Raw genomic sequence first — 13702 nt, 5'->3', positions numbered from 1 at the left:
CAAGTACAGCCTACAATGCACCACACTACTCAAACTGTATACCCAAGTACAGCCTACAATGCACCGGACTACTCAAACTGTATACCCAAGTACAGCCTGCTATGCGCCTGACTACTCAAACTGTATACCCAAGTACAGCCTGCAATGCACCTCTGTATATTGAAGCACAACAGCAATGCACCTGACTACTCAAACTGTATACCCAAGCACAACCTGAAATGCACCTGATTACTGAAACTATATACCCGAATAAATTTTTGCTTATATTGTTATATAAGAAAAATGTCAGTAACAAGACTACAAGATCGCACTACTCATCTCCATTCATACTTGGCTTGAAATACCTACAGTACCTTCGTATGGTCACCATTTCAATTTAAAGTATTAAAGTGTGTTATTAGGAAATATATGATAGTTTAAACTTAGCTGAAGTCTGTGATTCTGTATGTGAGTATTTTAGCGTTGTGGCGTAAAGTATTGTTCATTACTTGTACCAGACGTCAGACGTGATTTTCTAGCACTTGCTCCAACTCTTCCCGTCCTCGGTATCGCCTCGTACGTGAAATTTGGGTTTCATGTGTTCAGCTTTGTCCCACACATGATACTTGAGAGCGCTACGGAAAATGCCACTTTCGGTACTAGTAATTACATTTACTATTCTACTCTACTCAACACATATATCAATATGGCTCAAATATTAATTAAAACCACTCTTAGTTTGAATTGTATTGAAATCTTCAAGAATAAGATTTATCTTTCATTTAAACAAAAATATCAACATGTAATATTATTTAATGCTAAGAAATGTTCATCGAATGTAACTGGAATTATTTTTTGATATGCCGTCATGTTTAAGTATGACTTTTATGTGACATTTATATTGAACGTTGCAATATTACTAATCTAGAGGTTAAATACCTTGTTGCCAACGTAATCTTTGGTAGTCATGGCTACCGGTTTCGACTCACTTATGGTGTCATTGTCAAGCGTAGACGTGGTTGTCGCTCCTTGGAGAATGTGTGAAAGTCTTCAAAACACATAAACGAGACGAATAAATAACGACAATAAACAAACAATTATACAATAATGTATGGCCATACAACTCTCGGCAATTTACACCTTGAACCCGCAGCCACGGGGCATTTTTTGTTATGGCAAAGATAGGCAACGACGTTTCGTGTGTGTTGCAGTCGTGTCCATTTTTGGGACCAATTTCAAATTAGTTGAAAACATGGGTCGAATTTTAGTTTTCTCAGAACATGGATTGTCACGAATTCCGCTAACAATGCCGTGGCCATCTCCCGAAGACCAATACTCGGTAATTAATTCATGCCCCTTTTAACGCAACCTTAACCTTTTAAGCCTTTTTTAACGCACAGATTTTATGCGTAACGTTTCTTTCGCTTCGTCTTTTAAGTTTACGTAATACGCACAATGTTGTTTATGTCTATATTAAGAATCCCTCCGCAGAACAAATCAGTAGACAACCAGATTCTTGAGAGATTACTCGACTGTTACCGTTCCTGAACGTACCAAGCAAAAACTCACGAACACCTATCCTCGCATTGTTGCTAGCTATTAACTAGCATGCTTTTCCACACCTTTGAAAACCGGTTACGAAGCTGTGAGTTGTGCTACGGCCTATGATTGCGGAAACTACGGCAGAGCGCAGTTATAATGCTGTTTGCTGTAACAGTTTGCAGGATTATCCCTTCCCCCAAAAAATCATTATAATTGGGTGTGAATAAAAAAAACTTAATAAGCTTACCTCCTTAACAATACACAAGATCACAACTTTTGTTTTTGTAAATGTTTTTTTGTCACCATCACCAAATTAAACTGAACTAACCTAATCAAACCCAACCCAACCGCCGCAGCACACTGTGAAAGATTGGTGGTCCTATTATTGAAAATACTTTTTCAATCACTTATCTATATTTATTTTTCAAAACCATCAGGTTTTTATGAATGGTTATTAAAACTGTATAACTCTAAAAAACTGTAAATGTTGCACCCGATGATATTCATGTTGATGTTCCAATGGCACACATAGCTAATGAGACATAGGAATGACAATAATGTTCACACGAAGAACTGGTTTTCGTAGTCCCAATGCCAGATATGACTAACAGACAAGATGACAGTTTGCCGTCTCATTGACAGACTTGAGGCTATTACTGACTGTCAATTGCAATACAGCGTCCTTGGTGTCCTGTTAAAGAGAAATGATGACTAACAGACAAGATGAGAGTTTGCCGTCTCATTGACAGACTTGAGGCTATTACTGACTGTCAATTGCAATACAGCGTCCTTGGTGTCCTGTTAAAGAGAAATGATGACTAACAGACAAGATGAGAGTTTGCCGTCTCATTGACAGACTTGAGGCTATTACTGACTGTCAATTGCAATACAGCGTCCTTGGTGTCCTGTTAAAGAGAAATGATGACTAACAGACAAGATGAGAGTTTGCCGTCTCATTGACAGACTTGAGGCTATTACTGACTGTCAATTGCAATACAGCGTCCTTGGTGTCATGTTAAAGAGAAATTTCCTGTCTACAATCTAAGCATGTTGTATATCAAAATAAAATTCAATACTACCCAATTAATTACTAAGCCTCGATTGTCATTATACTTTTCGGATATTTCATTCTTCACCATGCATATGTCATTAGTCTCTATGCTCTTTATGATATCATTCAGTTTAACTGATGACATCCATTTCTAAAATATATTTTTCAATGTTAACAAAATACATAGCATTTGTTCGTTAAAAATTAAAGAAAAAAAATTATGGTTTGACTGATCCACCTAGTTATTGTAACAATATGAGATTACGATAGAGTGAACAAAACTCTATATTGACAGAACAATATTGTCCTTTTTTGTAACACAGCCTCTATAGCATTGACTCTAACACGACGCTTAGTGGGGTAACAATTCAAATTTAAAATATTAAACGCATTTTCAAAACATTTCCATGAGTAACTTGTTCAAGCCGTTCTCAGGCAAAAAATAAATCTATAGAAGGAAACCATAATGACATATCATAAATCATAAATACAAATATATTCAAAATATTTTTGGAGATAGAATAAAAACAACTATAGAATATTGTTCCGAAACAATGAATGGTTTTAATCCAATTGGCTTATAAATGCATTATTGGTCTCAATACGCTCTGATAGGAGACTGTGTTTTATACAACACCCAAACCAGTTCCGATCTACCTTTCACTGTAATATTTTCGAATGAATCCATTAACCAGTTCTTAAGAATAAGGAATTTTGGATTTATGTTATATAATGATGTTTTTCTGTAACGGGGTGCAGCCTTATTCAATAAGAGGTATTTTAAAATGTGAATATAGAGTAGTCTACTAAATGTGTAAAAGCATCTTATATATTACGACTTAGAATATCAGACTTAGGATATCTTGTTTCCTTAATAAAGTCTAAAAGCAAGCTTTCATACAAAAATTAAAATTGGTATATGTTGAGAATACTTAGGAATAGTATTTAAACTCAAAAAGGTACATTGGAAAAGTCGTTTGTTAACCCTTGGATTTATCCTAGTGATACAAATTTAAAAATGGGCTTACAAAGACTTCTTAGATTATGCACAGAATATCAGTCAGAATCTTCAATTTGAGTATTTCCGAACCAATGTTCCGGACGCGAGGACTACATTTAAAATGTAATTTGGTTGTTTGAAACTTGTGAAAAATCTCATAGTTGAGCTCTCATGTAGGGTTAATCAATGTATTTCACCTCGTGGTAGTTGGGTTGCTTGTTAAGGGTAAATGGAATAGTTGAGCTCTCATGTAGGGTTAATCAATGTATTTCACCTCGTGGTAGTTGGGTTGCTTGTTAAGGGTAAATGGAATAGTTGAGCTCTCATGTAGGGTTAATCAATGTATTTCACCTCGTGGTTGTTGGGTTGCTTGTTAAGGGTAAATGGAATAGTTGAGCTCTCATGTAGGGTTAATCAATGTATTTCACCTCGTGGTTGTTGGGTTGCTTGTTAAGGGTAAATGGAATAGTTGAGCTCTCATGTAGGGTTAATCAATGTATTTCACCTCGTGGTAGTTGGGTTGCTTGTTAAGGGTAAATGGAATAGTTGAGCTCTCATGTAGTGTTAATCAAAGTATTTCACCTCGTGGTAGTTGGGTTGCTTGTTAAGGGTAAATGGAATAGTTGAGCTCTCATGTAGGGTTAATCAATGTATTTCACCTCGTGGTAGTTGGGTTGCTTGTTAAGGGTAAATGGAATAGTTGAGCTCTCATGTAGGGTTAATCAATGTATTTCACATCGTGGTTGTTGGGTTGCTTGTTAAGGGTAAATGGAATAGTTGAGCTCTCATGTAGGGTTAATCAATGTATTTCACCTCGTGGTAGTTGGGTTGCTTGTTAAGGGTAAATGGAATAGTTGAGCTCTCATGTAGGGTTAATCAATGTATTTCACCTCGTGGTAGTTGGGTTGCTTGTTAAGGGTAAATGGAATAGTTGAGCTCTCATGCAGTGTTAATCAATGTATTTCACCTCGTGGTAGTTGGGTTGCTTGTTAAGGGTAAATGGAATAGTTGAGCTCTCATGCAGGGTTAATCAATGTATTTCACCTCGTGGTTGTTGGGTTGCTTGTTAAGGGTAAATGGAATAGTTGAGCTCTCATGTAGGGTTAATCAATGTATTTCACCTCGTGGTAGTTGGGTTGCTTGTTAAGGGTAAATGGAATAGTTGAGCTCTCATGTAGTGTTAATCAATGTATTTCACCTCGTGGTTGTTGGGTTGCTTGTTAAGGGTAAATGGAATAGTTGAGCTCTCATGTAGGGTTAATCAATGTATTTCACCTCGTGGTTGTTGGGTTGCTTGTTAAGGGTAAATGGAATAGTTGAGCTCTCATGTAGGGTTAATCAATGTATTTCACCTCGTGGTAGTTGGGTTGCTTGTTAAGGGTAAATGGAATAGTTGAGCTCTCATGTAGGGTTAATCAATGTATTTCACCTCGTGGTTGTTGGGTTGCTTGTTAAGGGTAAATGGAATAGTTGAGCTCTCATGTAGGGTTAATCAATGTATTTCACCTCGTGGTAGTTGGGTTGCTTGTTAAGGGTAAATGGAATAGTTGAGCTCTCATGTAGGGTTAATCAATGTATTTCACCTCGTGGTAGTTGGGTTGCTTGTTAAGGGTAAATGGAATAGTTGAGCTCTCATGTAGGGTTAATCAATGTATTTCACCTCGTGGTAGCTGGGTTGCTTGTTAAGGGTAAATGGAATAGTTGAGCTCTCATGTAGGGTTAATCAATGTATTTCACCTCGTGGTTGTTGGGTTGCTTGTTAAGGGTAAATGGAATAGTTGAGCTCTCATGTAGTGTTAATCAAAGTATTTCACCTCGTGGTTGTTGGGTTGCTTGTTAAGGGTAGATTGAAGCTACAAAGGTCGCGTCTGCGCGTGATACGTGGGGTTTATGTTAGCCAATCGATTCCTTGGCTTATCACCTTACACCAGTCCAAGCCATGAGAGTTGTAGCAACTAACCGTCCAAAAACATCAGGACCCGCGAAACGTATTTCTATTTACTTTTCTCTTAAATTGTTTATTAATTTACTCATTTTACCCATAGCAAAGTCAACATCCTAATTTTACATAAAATATAACAATGTGTAAAAAACAGTACGATACAGAAATATATAAGATTTACTATTTTCATCTTGAGGATCCCTAGGGCAGTTAGTTGAAGTAAACCCACATGAAAATAAAAGGAAGATGTTTACAGTTATTTTGATATCCCAATCCTACATACGCTGAACGGTAAACAGAGAATCTAGTATAATTTCATCACATAACTATTATATAATTATTTTTACCTTAAAATCTTATATTTTAAATGCTATTTAACTTGTTTTACCTGCATCGCACAGTTTATAAGTGGAATCGAAGAATTTATTATATTATCGTATTGCATTGTATATGGCTCAAGTAGCTAGAAAACATAATACTCATAATAAGTACTTTTGAAATAAATTGGTACAGGTTTTTATGATCTTTAGTATACAACTAATGTAATGAGCTACCATAGACTACGTTCCATCAATTATAAGTAGCAAACCTAGTTAAATTGTTTTGTGACTAAACATTCAACCTTTATGGGGAAAAGTATTTAGAAGTAATACAACATATTTATATGCTATCCAGAAAAGTCATTTTAATTTTTTTTAACTCATCGTTATAAATAGTGAAACTCGACAAACATGCTGAAGATTTGTAGCTGCATGCTAATGCTGATTTAAAGTGTAGCTTAATACAATTTACAATTTATCTACTGTTGTCATAGGGAGTGCCATTTTGCTCTCTAGAATAATTAGTTTGCAAAACAGCTGAGTTCTCAACATGTTACTTTGTTCGCTTTTCTGGCAATTCTGTTGCATTCAGTTTTCATCCGGAGTGAGGAAAAGTAGTGAGCAAAGCAAAACAAAATTGAACAAATACAAGTTAGGTAATATTTTACCCTCTTTTACCCTAGTTGGGTAATTGGTAATATAAGTTTAGTTTACTTTAATTTAATAATAATACACATGAAATGAACATTACTCGCGACCAATAATGCAGCTCAGTTATAAAATCCTAAACAGTAATTACATTTGTTGAGTACATAATTATCAACTCGTTAAAGTTGCCGCACGAGCCTTGCCGAGTTAACATTTTTCCCTCGTTTAAAAAAGTGCCACGCTGCTCACTAGTTGCACTAATAACTGATTTAATCACAATACACTTTAGTCATGAAAGATTTAATCCTTTCGCATAAAGAATTGTATTCAATTTATGTATGATTTTTATTTATTTAGTAGAAAACATGTAAAGAGGCTATGAATGAATAGAATATGCCTTTAATATGTTAATAGTCAATGGTATTCAATATTTGTTGTTCGCACTTTTAACTCTTACGATAAACCATTATTTTATAGTTAATCAGTTTTTCACTATGCATCTTTGACACTTATTATGTTAATAACTTTATCAAACGTTTTAATGCTTAACTTTTCGAAAAATCCTAAAAGTACTTCAAATGGGTGTTGACTACATACATCTATCCACAATTTCATTCAATCTGCTCTAAGCTCTATAGTATGAGGAAATAATCACAGGAAACGCTTAATAAGTATTAAAACTGAAAGGTTTAATTGATTTCAATACAATGCTGGGAAATGTCAGGGCCACGGCTAGTGAGAGGCGGGCTCGTGGCAGAAACGCACATGGCACCAGAACTCTTGACGCAAGACACATGAACTACAGTACAAGACACACTACGGTACAATATACATGGGCTACGGTACGGTTACAATACACATGGGCTACGGTACGGTTAAAATACACATGGGCTACTATACAGTACAAGACACAGGAACTAGGGTACAAGACTTCCATAGTAAAGAGTACGAGTTTTTAGTAGTTTAATCCCTGATTTAACAATCACGGTGAGCCTTCTCGGTGGTTTTGCTAAACTTAATTAGGTCTGAAGATTAAATTGCATTGTAGGGTAAAAGAGATATTGGTTCATTTATATATTTTAATACGTTTCGTTTTTAGAACAGTTCTTTTAGAAAGAAAGAGAAAGTTTTTGTTTACACCTTATAGTTCTTCACAGTTACAGAAGATGGCCTTGTACACATCTAGAGATTTAATTTGACAAACTAATATAGTTAGGTATCAAAATCATATTTATGTATTACTTCCTACTAATTGATAAAATATAATGCGCAGGGTGTTTTGTTATTTTCCTCCTAAAAAAGTTATTTGTTCTTTGGCACTAACTCTCGACCTGTCTGTGTTGTAGATGTGGCAAGACATCGAGAATTTCCTGTTAGCACAGCCTACTCCACCTCAAGCTTCACCAGTGAGTATCTGCGGGTCAGGAACGGTTCCGGTGACAACAGTGACAACGGCGACGGCTGCAGTCATCCAGGGGCCCGTGGGGTACCAAGCCGAGGAATTTGTCGATTTGGACATGCTCATCAACAGCGCTGCAGAACAACACAGTCTACAGTACTCTCTGCAGCAAGAGAGGTCTGCAGCCATCAAACTGGAGACTGAACAACAGAGCCTCCAGTACAGGTCGACCAAGTTGGACACTGAAGACCCCGGCATGCAGTACGTGCTTCAACAGGAAAGACCCCTCAAACTGGAGAGTGAACAAGACTTGGTTCTGCAACAAGATCAGGATCAGGTATTGAATTATAACTGCTCCCTGAACGCACTCTGCAAATGTTACCGACTTCTGTTGTTAAATGATCAGTACACAAAAAAAAATGGGAGTTATATTTTAAAATACAATCTTTAATGAATTCTTAGCTGAAAATCATCTATAAATATGTGTTTGGCTGGGAAATTAACCATTAGATTTGTTCAAATCTAAAAAATGACGAGATTAAATTTTAGAGAGTAAATTAAACTTATTCCGTACTATTTGTAAATGCAACGCAAGATGTTAATGATTTAAAGGTGTATACCACTAGAATAATAATTTTCACATCTATTTAGACTAGTGCCACAGGAATGGAAAACCTTAACAGTTTAAATATGTTTGCACTCACTGTCTATGGGTAGTATTACATTAACACACACAAGGTATACATTTCAGTTGAAATCCTCTTATCCTAATTATTAATATCACCACAAATTTATTACATTATTTACTAAATGCTTAGTCAATAACCGTCCTCTACAGAAAACCTGTTGTCATTTATGATTTCATAAACAAATTTCAAGATTATTTTAACCAAATTGATCCTCTCCACCAATATCTCAGATTTCGGATTACGTACACTTATTTATAAGATTGGATATTCTATCCAATCATATAAAGCTATAAAGCTTGATTTCGCTTACAACAAACGATGTAACCAACATTTATAGGCAATGTTTACGATGTTGTAAAATTTTCCCAATCTGTTTGTTACTATTATCTTCTCTGTGTTTGTAGGTGTTCAGAATAGACGCCACTGGATCTGTGACTTTCAACGCATTGATGACGGTATTCCCGAGCCAACAGAGCGAGTACAGCCACGGACAAATGTCTCCCCCAGCTTCCCCTGGCACACTCCAAGACATGGTACCCTCGGAACTAGCGAGGAGACTTAACAGTGACGACCTCCTATCCACCCCTCTGGCTAAGGTCATGACCCCGCCGTCGTCACCGAGTCTAGGAGACATCAGTCAGGACGGACTAGACAAGACCTGCGGCAAGCGAGAGCGACGGACCCTCCCTCGTAAGAAACTGACCACACATTCTTGCTATCATCCTGGCTGCGGCAAGACCTATACCAAATCCTCCCACTTGAAGGCTCATCTCCGCACCCACACGGGCGAGAAGCCGTACCAATGTCAGTGGAAGGGCTGCGGCTGGAAGTTCGCGCGGTCCGACGAGCTCACTCGACATTACAGGAAACACACGGGAGATCGTCCTTTCCAGTGCAGACTCTGCGATAGAGCGTTTTCGCGCTCCGACCATCTCTCGCTGCACATGAAGCGGCATATCAACATCTGAGAGGGATTCTTCCCTCACGTCACCCTCCCCCTTTCCCTCCCACCGCGCGAGCAGAGTCTACGATCACTAGCAATTGAGAGAGACAATAATTACCTAAAGATAATTTAAGTGTCACCGATTTAACATTTATGAGTAGTTTTATCTAACTTTTGAAAAGTAGAAACCAATTTTGCTCGAGCTTGATATTATATTTTGCTAAAGCACTAAAACTCTTATTTAAAGTCCTTTGAACACTTTGTGGGATGTTGCATCTCTCGTGAGGATTGGGAGAAACACTGTAGCTACGAGACCACTGTCGGCGACAGAAGAGCGATCTTGTATTTATTTACCATAATCACGATCGCACTAAACTTGCCGAGTGGTCCTGTGTACAATCAAAACGTGTCATTCATCTTTGCATCTGACATCGATTAGTCTATTGATTTTAATATTGTATTTTGTTGTGCCATTACTGTTACTGTAGGTAAGTCAGCCTGTAATGTGTAAGTTCTTCTTAGAGATACATAAGTAGTCTTGTCAAGAGACTGCTGTCAGGGCTGGCTCGTCTGTCATACTACTCGAAGTTCAGGCTGTTGTATACCAATTTCAAAATCACCCATTTATTTAAATGGATCGTGCCTTAAAACGGGATTTGAATCGTTTCGTCGCTAAAGTGTTTAAAGTTTGTAAGTCTCGTGTGGTTTGACAGGCGAGGACGACCCAGTTCTCTTACCGAACACTTCTTGTACATAGCAATTAGTCGTTTGTTACCATCAATAGTTTTAGAGGTCAACAAAGTTGTGATTTCGCCAAGCGTTTGATCGGTTTAGACGAGTGCAGTTCAGTTGATGGATAAAGCGGTAGATCGACCTATTCACATTCACAGCCCGTTGTATTGTCTTGTGATGGTGACCCGGTCACTAGGGAGCATCAGCCGATTTCATCGCACTTGTGCATTGTGTCACCGAGTGTACTTTGTTCTGTTTTTAAACACGTTATTCAAATTACTCTAAACTATTTACTTTTCTACATTGAGTTCCAAAAGTTTTAATTTTATACTACGTGTAGGAAGTCTCATTTTACTGGTGTAAATAAAAAAAATCCGAAATTTAAAAGGAAAAGGTTAAAATAATGTTTTTTTTGTTAAAGTTTGAAATTGATTATACTAAGAACAAATCAAATTGATCTTTATTGCCATTAATAAGGACTTGGCATTTACTATTGAGCCATGTTTTCTTTCCCTATGAAGATTGTACTTTCCAGTCCTTGTTGACTTTCTCTTCAAGCTCCTGCTCTTCATCAGAGCTTGATACTGTACGTGTTGTCGTCTGCTACGAGCTAAAGCGTCTCATGCTACCTCACCCTAAAAGAGCTAAAGACAAATCTAAAACTCGTATTTATACCGTATATTTTGTTTGATGATTATTAATTTGAACTTCCTTTATATTAATAATACAGTCAAATGCTCAAAGGCTGCGATTTCCTGTGAGGCTCAAAATTTTATTCATTGCCTGACGCCACCCATCCTGGAGCAACCCCTGGCTATGTAATTTAAGCTTAATATGGTATTTCATGTTTTACGTTTTTAAATTAATTGTACTTCTATCATTTTTTGTTAATTAAATTTCTAATCGAATTAATAACCGACCCGCTTTAACTTTAAGATATCGGAGCATTCGAAGATGACTCAGCAACTGATAAAGCTTATCCATCAGCTAGAACTTAGCTTGCGTAAAACCAATCACATTTGACTTCATTAGATCTATGTTAGCCATGTAACCTATTGAAACTTGAAAGTTAATGTGTTTTCGTTATTGCCATATGTTGTGCCATTGTATTTACGGTAGTCCCACTGTTCAATATTGTTTTATAAGTATACAACATCAAGTGCAAAGTCTCATTAGTTTAGTTAAATTTGATTAATTTACAGATTATAATAGTTGCAACAACCTATTCGAATCACTATTTGACTTGCCATTGATTTTATTTACCATTGATCTCATTATCGCTTATGATTCACATTTGAACTATTACACGTTGTGATACGTTTGTTCACTAAGAGTTGTACATTGGATTAAATAATCGAGCATACACCAAAACTTTTATACAATAAATTTAGCTTACTAAAGATTTTTAAATGTGTAAATATAATGCTTGGTTTGCATATTTTATAAATATTGGATGCCGTATTTGTAATTATTGTAATTCAGCTTTTAAAATCAAGCAAATAAAGTTCTAAGTGAATAGTTACACAGGGAGGCAGTTTTGTACATCAATTGCTTTTGTGGCTGAGAACTAGTCGCTGTTGGGAAAGATATCGAGGAAGAAACACAAATCATATTCCAGCCAACTATAGTTTTGTACCCGATATCTGTCTATTAAAATAGACATTTCGTATCCTAATAATTTATAAAAATCTACCAATACAAGCCAATATCTACATGTCATTTTAAAGGCCATATTATATTTATAAACCGTAACATAAATATTGACAACGTTTCATTTTATTATTAATAATTGTGAGATACAACTAAGTATGAAGGTTAGCTGCTAGAAATGATTACCAAACCTGATTAGACCTAATTTAAATTAGTTTAAATTATGAACAATTGTTTTTAGCTTATTTGTCACTTATGAACGAACGGTTTTCGTCATGACATTAATAATTATACATGAACTACGAATCATTTTTAAACTTTGGTTTGACTTCGAATAAAGTTTTTCGGCAAAATCACAATTGTAGCAGCTTTCATAAATACATTACTTGCTTACTTAATTCCGTGAAAATGTGCTAAATCATAGTAAAAAGTTTATATCGAATTATGTTATTGCTAAAATACCATCAGTATTATTTTGTGACAAATACCGGATATCTGATGGCCTGAATTGATAGTTAATAAATTATGTTTAGAATATAAACTAACTTGACTTATCGTGACCAAATACAACAAGACCACAAGGTTATTGAGATCAACAGATTGAAGTATTTGTTAGCGGAAATATATAACAGTTGAGCTTAATTTTACAGCATTTAGTTTTCAGATTTAAGTGTAAAATAAAAACAAAATTACTGTAGAAACTTTAGATACAATCTAACTGTAATTCATGTGCAATATTTGAACGGATTGCCGTTGTAAGTTTGTGTACTGCGACTTGTTAGGTTGTACATTAAGCTAATATACGATTACAATGCCTAGAGATATACATGTCAACTACAAAGAAAACTGACAGCAACCAATATGTCTTTTAAAAAAAGAAATAAAAGTGGATGTTTTAAAACTAAATTGTAATATTTTTCTTACCCATTGAATGTTTAGTATGTTGTTATCCATGCATATACTATTATCAACAAAAACTTATGGAAAGTAGTTAAAAAATCATGAGGTTTTTTTCAAAATCCCAAAGGTCATTTCGAACGCCTTAGGGTTATTGTCAATTTATGTCAGTTATAGGATTGACTATATAGAACAACCCAAATACCATAGAGCCAATGGAGGTACGAAATACTCACTCATTCTGAACTATTGAATATGGACAATAATTGCCTTTATTGGTCAAGCATTCCTCAGTATGGTGTATAACTCTTTAAAATTATATATAAAAACACACAGTAAGAGCTAACACAAAATATACAACAATATCGTTGATAACCTAGTAAAAACGATACTATTAGGTTACTCTAGGGTTATAAAAATGAAAAAGATAATTACAGTTAGTTATGCAATTTTGAGTTTTCATAACACCAAGTTGAAATTATAAGACTTATTTTTAATTTGAGCCTGGTTTTCAGCTTTCAGTTTTGAGCATGGAGTGCCGTTGTAATCTTAGTTTTTTAAATACTTTTAGCTATAGATTAATTAATCAATAAAACACTAACTAATATTAAAATATATTTGTAGAAGATTTCATGAATAAAATTTGAATGTATATAGAAATATCAAAATGAATATCATGTAAATTACGAGCTTCAAAGCAAAACTATACATAAACATTTATGCCGCATAATTATGTACCTATACAAAACTATTTGGTGTATTTTAAGCAGTCCAAATTCTGAAAAAAACTTCTGAAAAATATCATTGTACTATATACAATAATAACATTTATAGGTACTATATTTGTTAAGAAAATTGGTAACATAGCATTGACTAAAATGAAATATAATTACAAATACAATAAATTATT

General features: G+C 35.4%; 1 protein-coding gene across 1 annotated transcript in view; it reads left to right on the top strand.

Moving 5' to 3' along the window:
- The window catches only part of LOC129005597 (Krueppel-like factor 6), a 95050-nt gene extending 82249 nt beyond the window's left edge, over positions 1–12801 (top strand). Inside the window, exons 4-5 of the mRNA XM_054434545.1 lie at positions 7829–8218; positions 8975–12801. Coding sequence (XP_054290520.1) covers positions 7829–8218; positions 8975–9538 — 954 coding nt within the window. The 3' untranslated portion in view covers positions 9539–12801. The remainder of the gene's footprint in view (positions 1–7828; positions 8219–8974) is intronic.
- Positions 12802–13702: the final 901 nt, after the last annotated feature.

Source organism: Macrosteles quadrilineatus, unplaced genomic scaffold, assembly GCF_028750875.1.
Source record: "Macrosteles quadrilineatus isolate MER2022 unplaced genomic scaffold, UCM_ALF_1.0 Scaffold_24__1_contigs__length_1734639, whole genome shotgun sequence".
Lineage (NCBI taxonomy): Eukaryota > Metazoa > Arthropoda > Insecta > Hemiptera > Cicadellidae > Macrosteles > Macrosteles quadrilineatus.
This window is presented reverse-complemented; position numbering and strand designations above follow the sequence as displayed.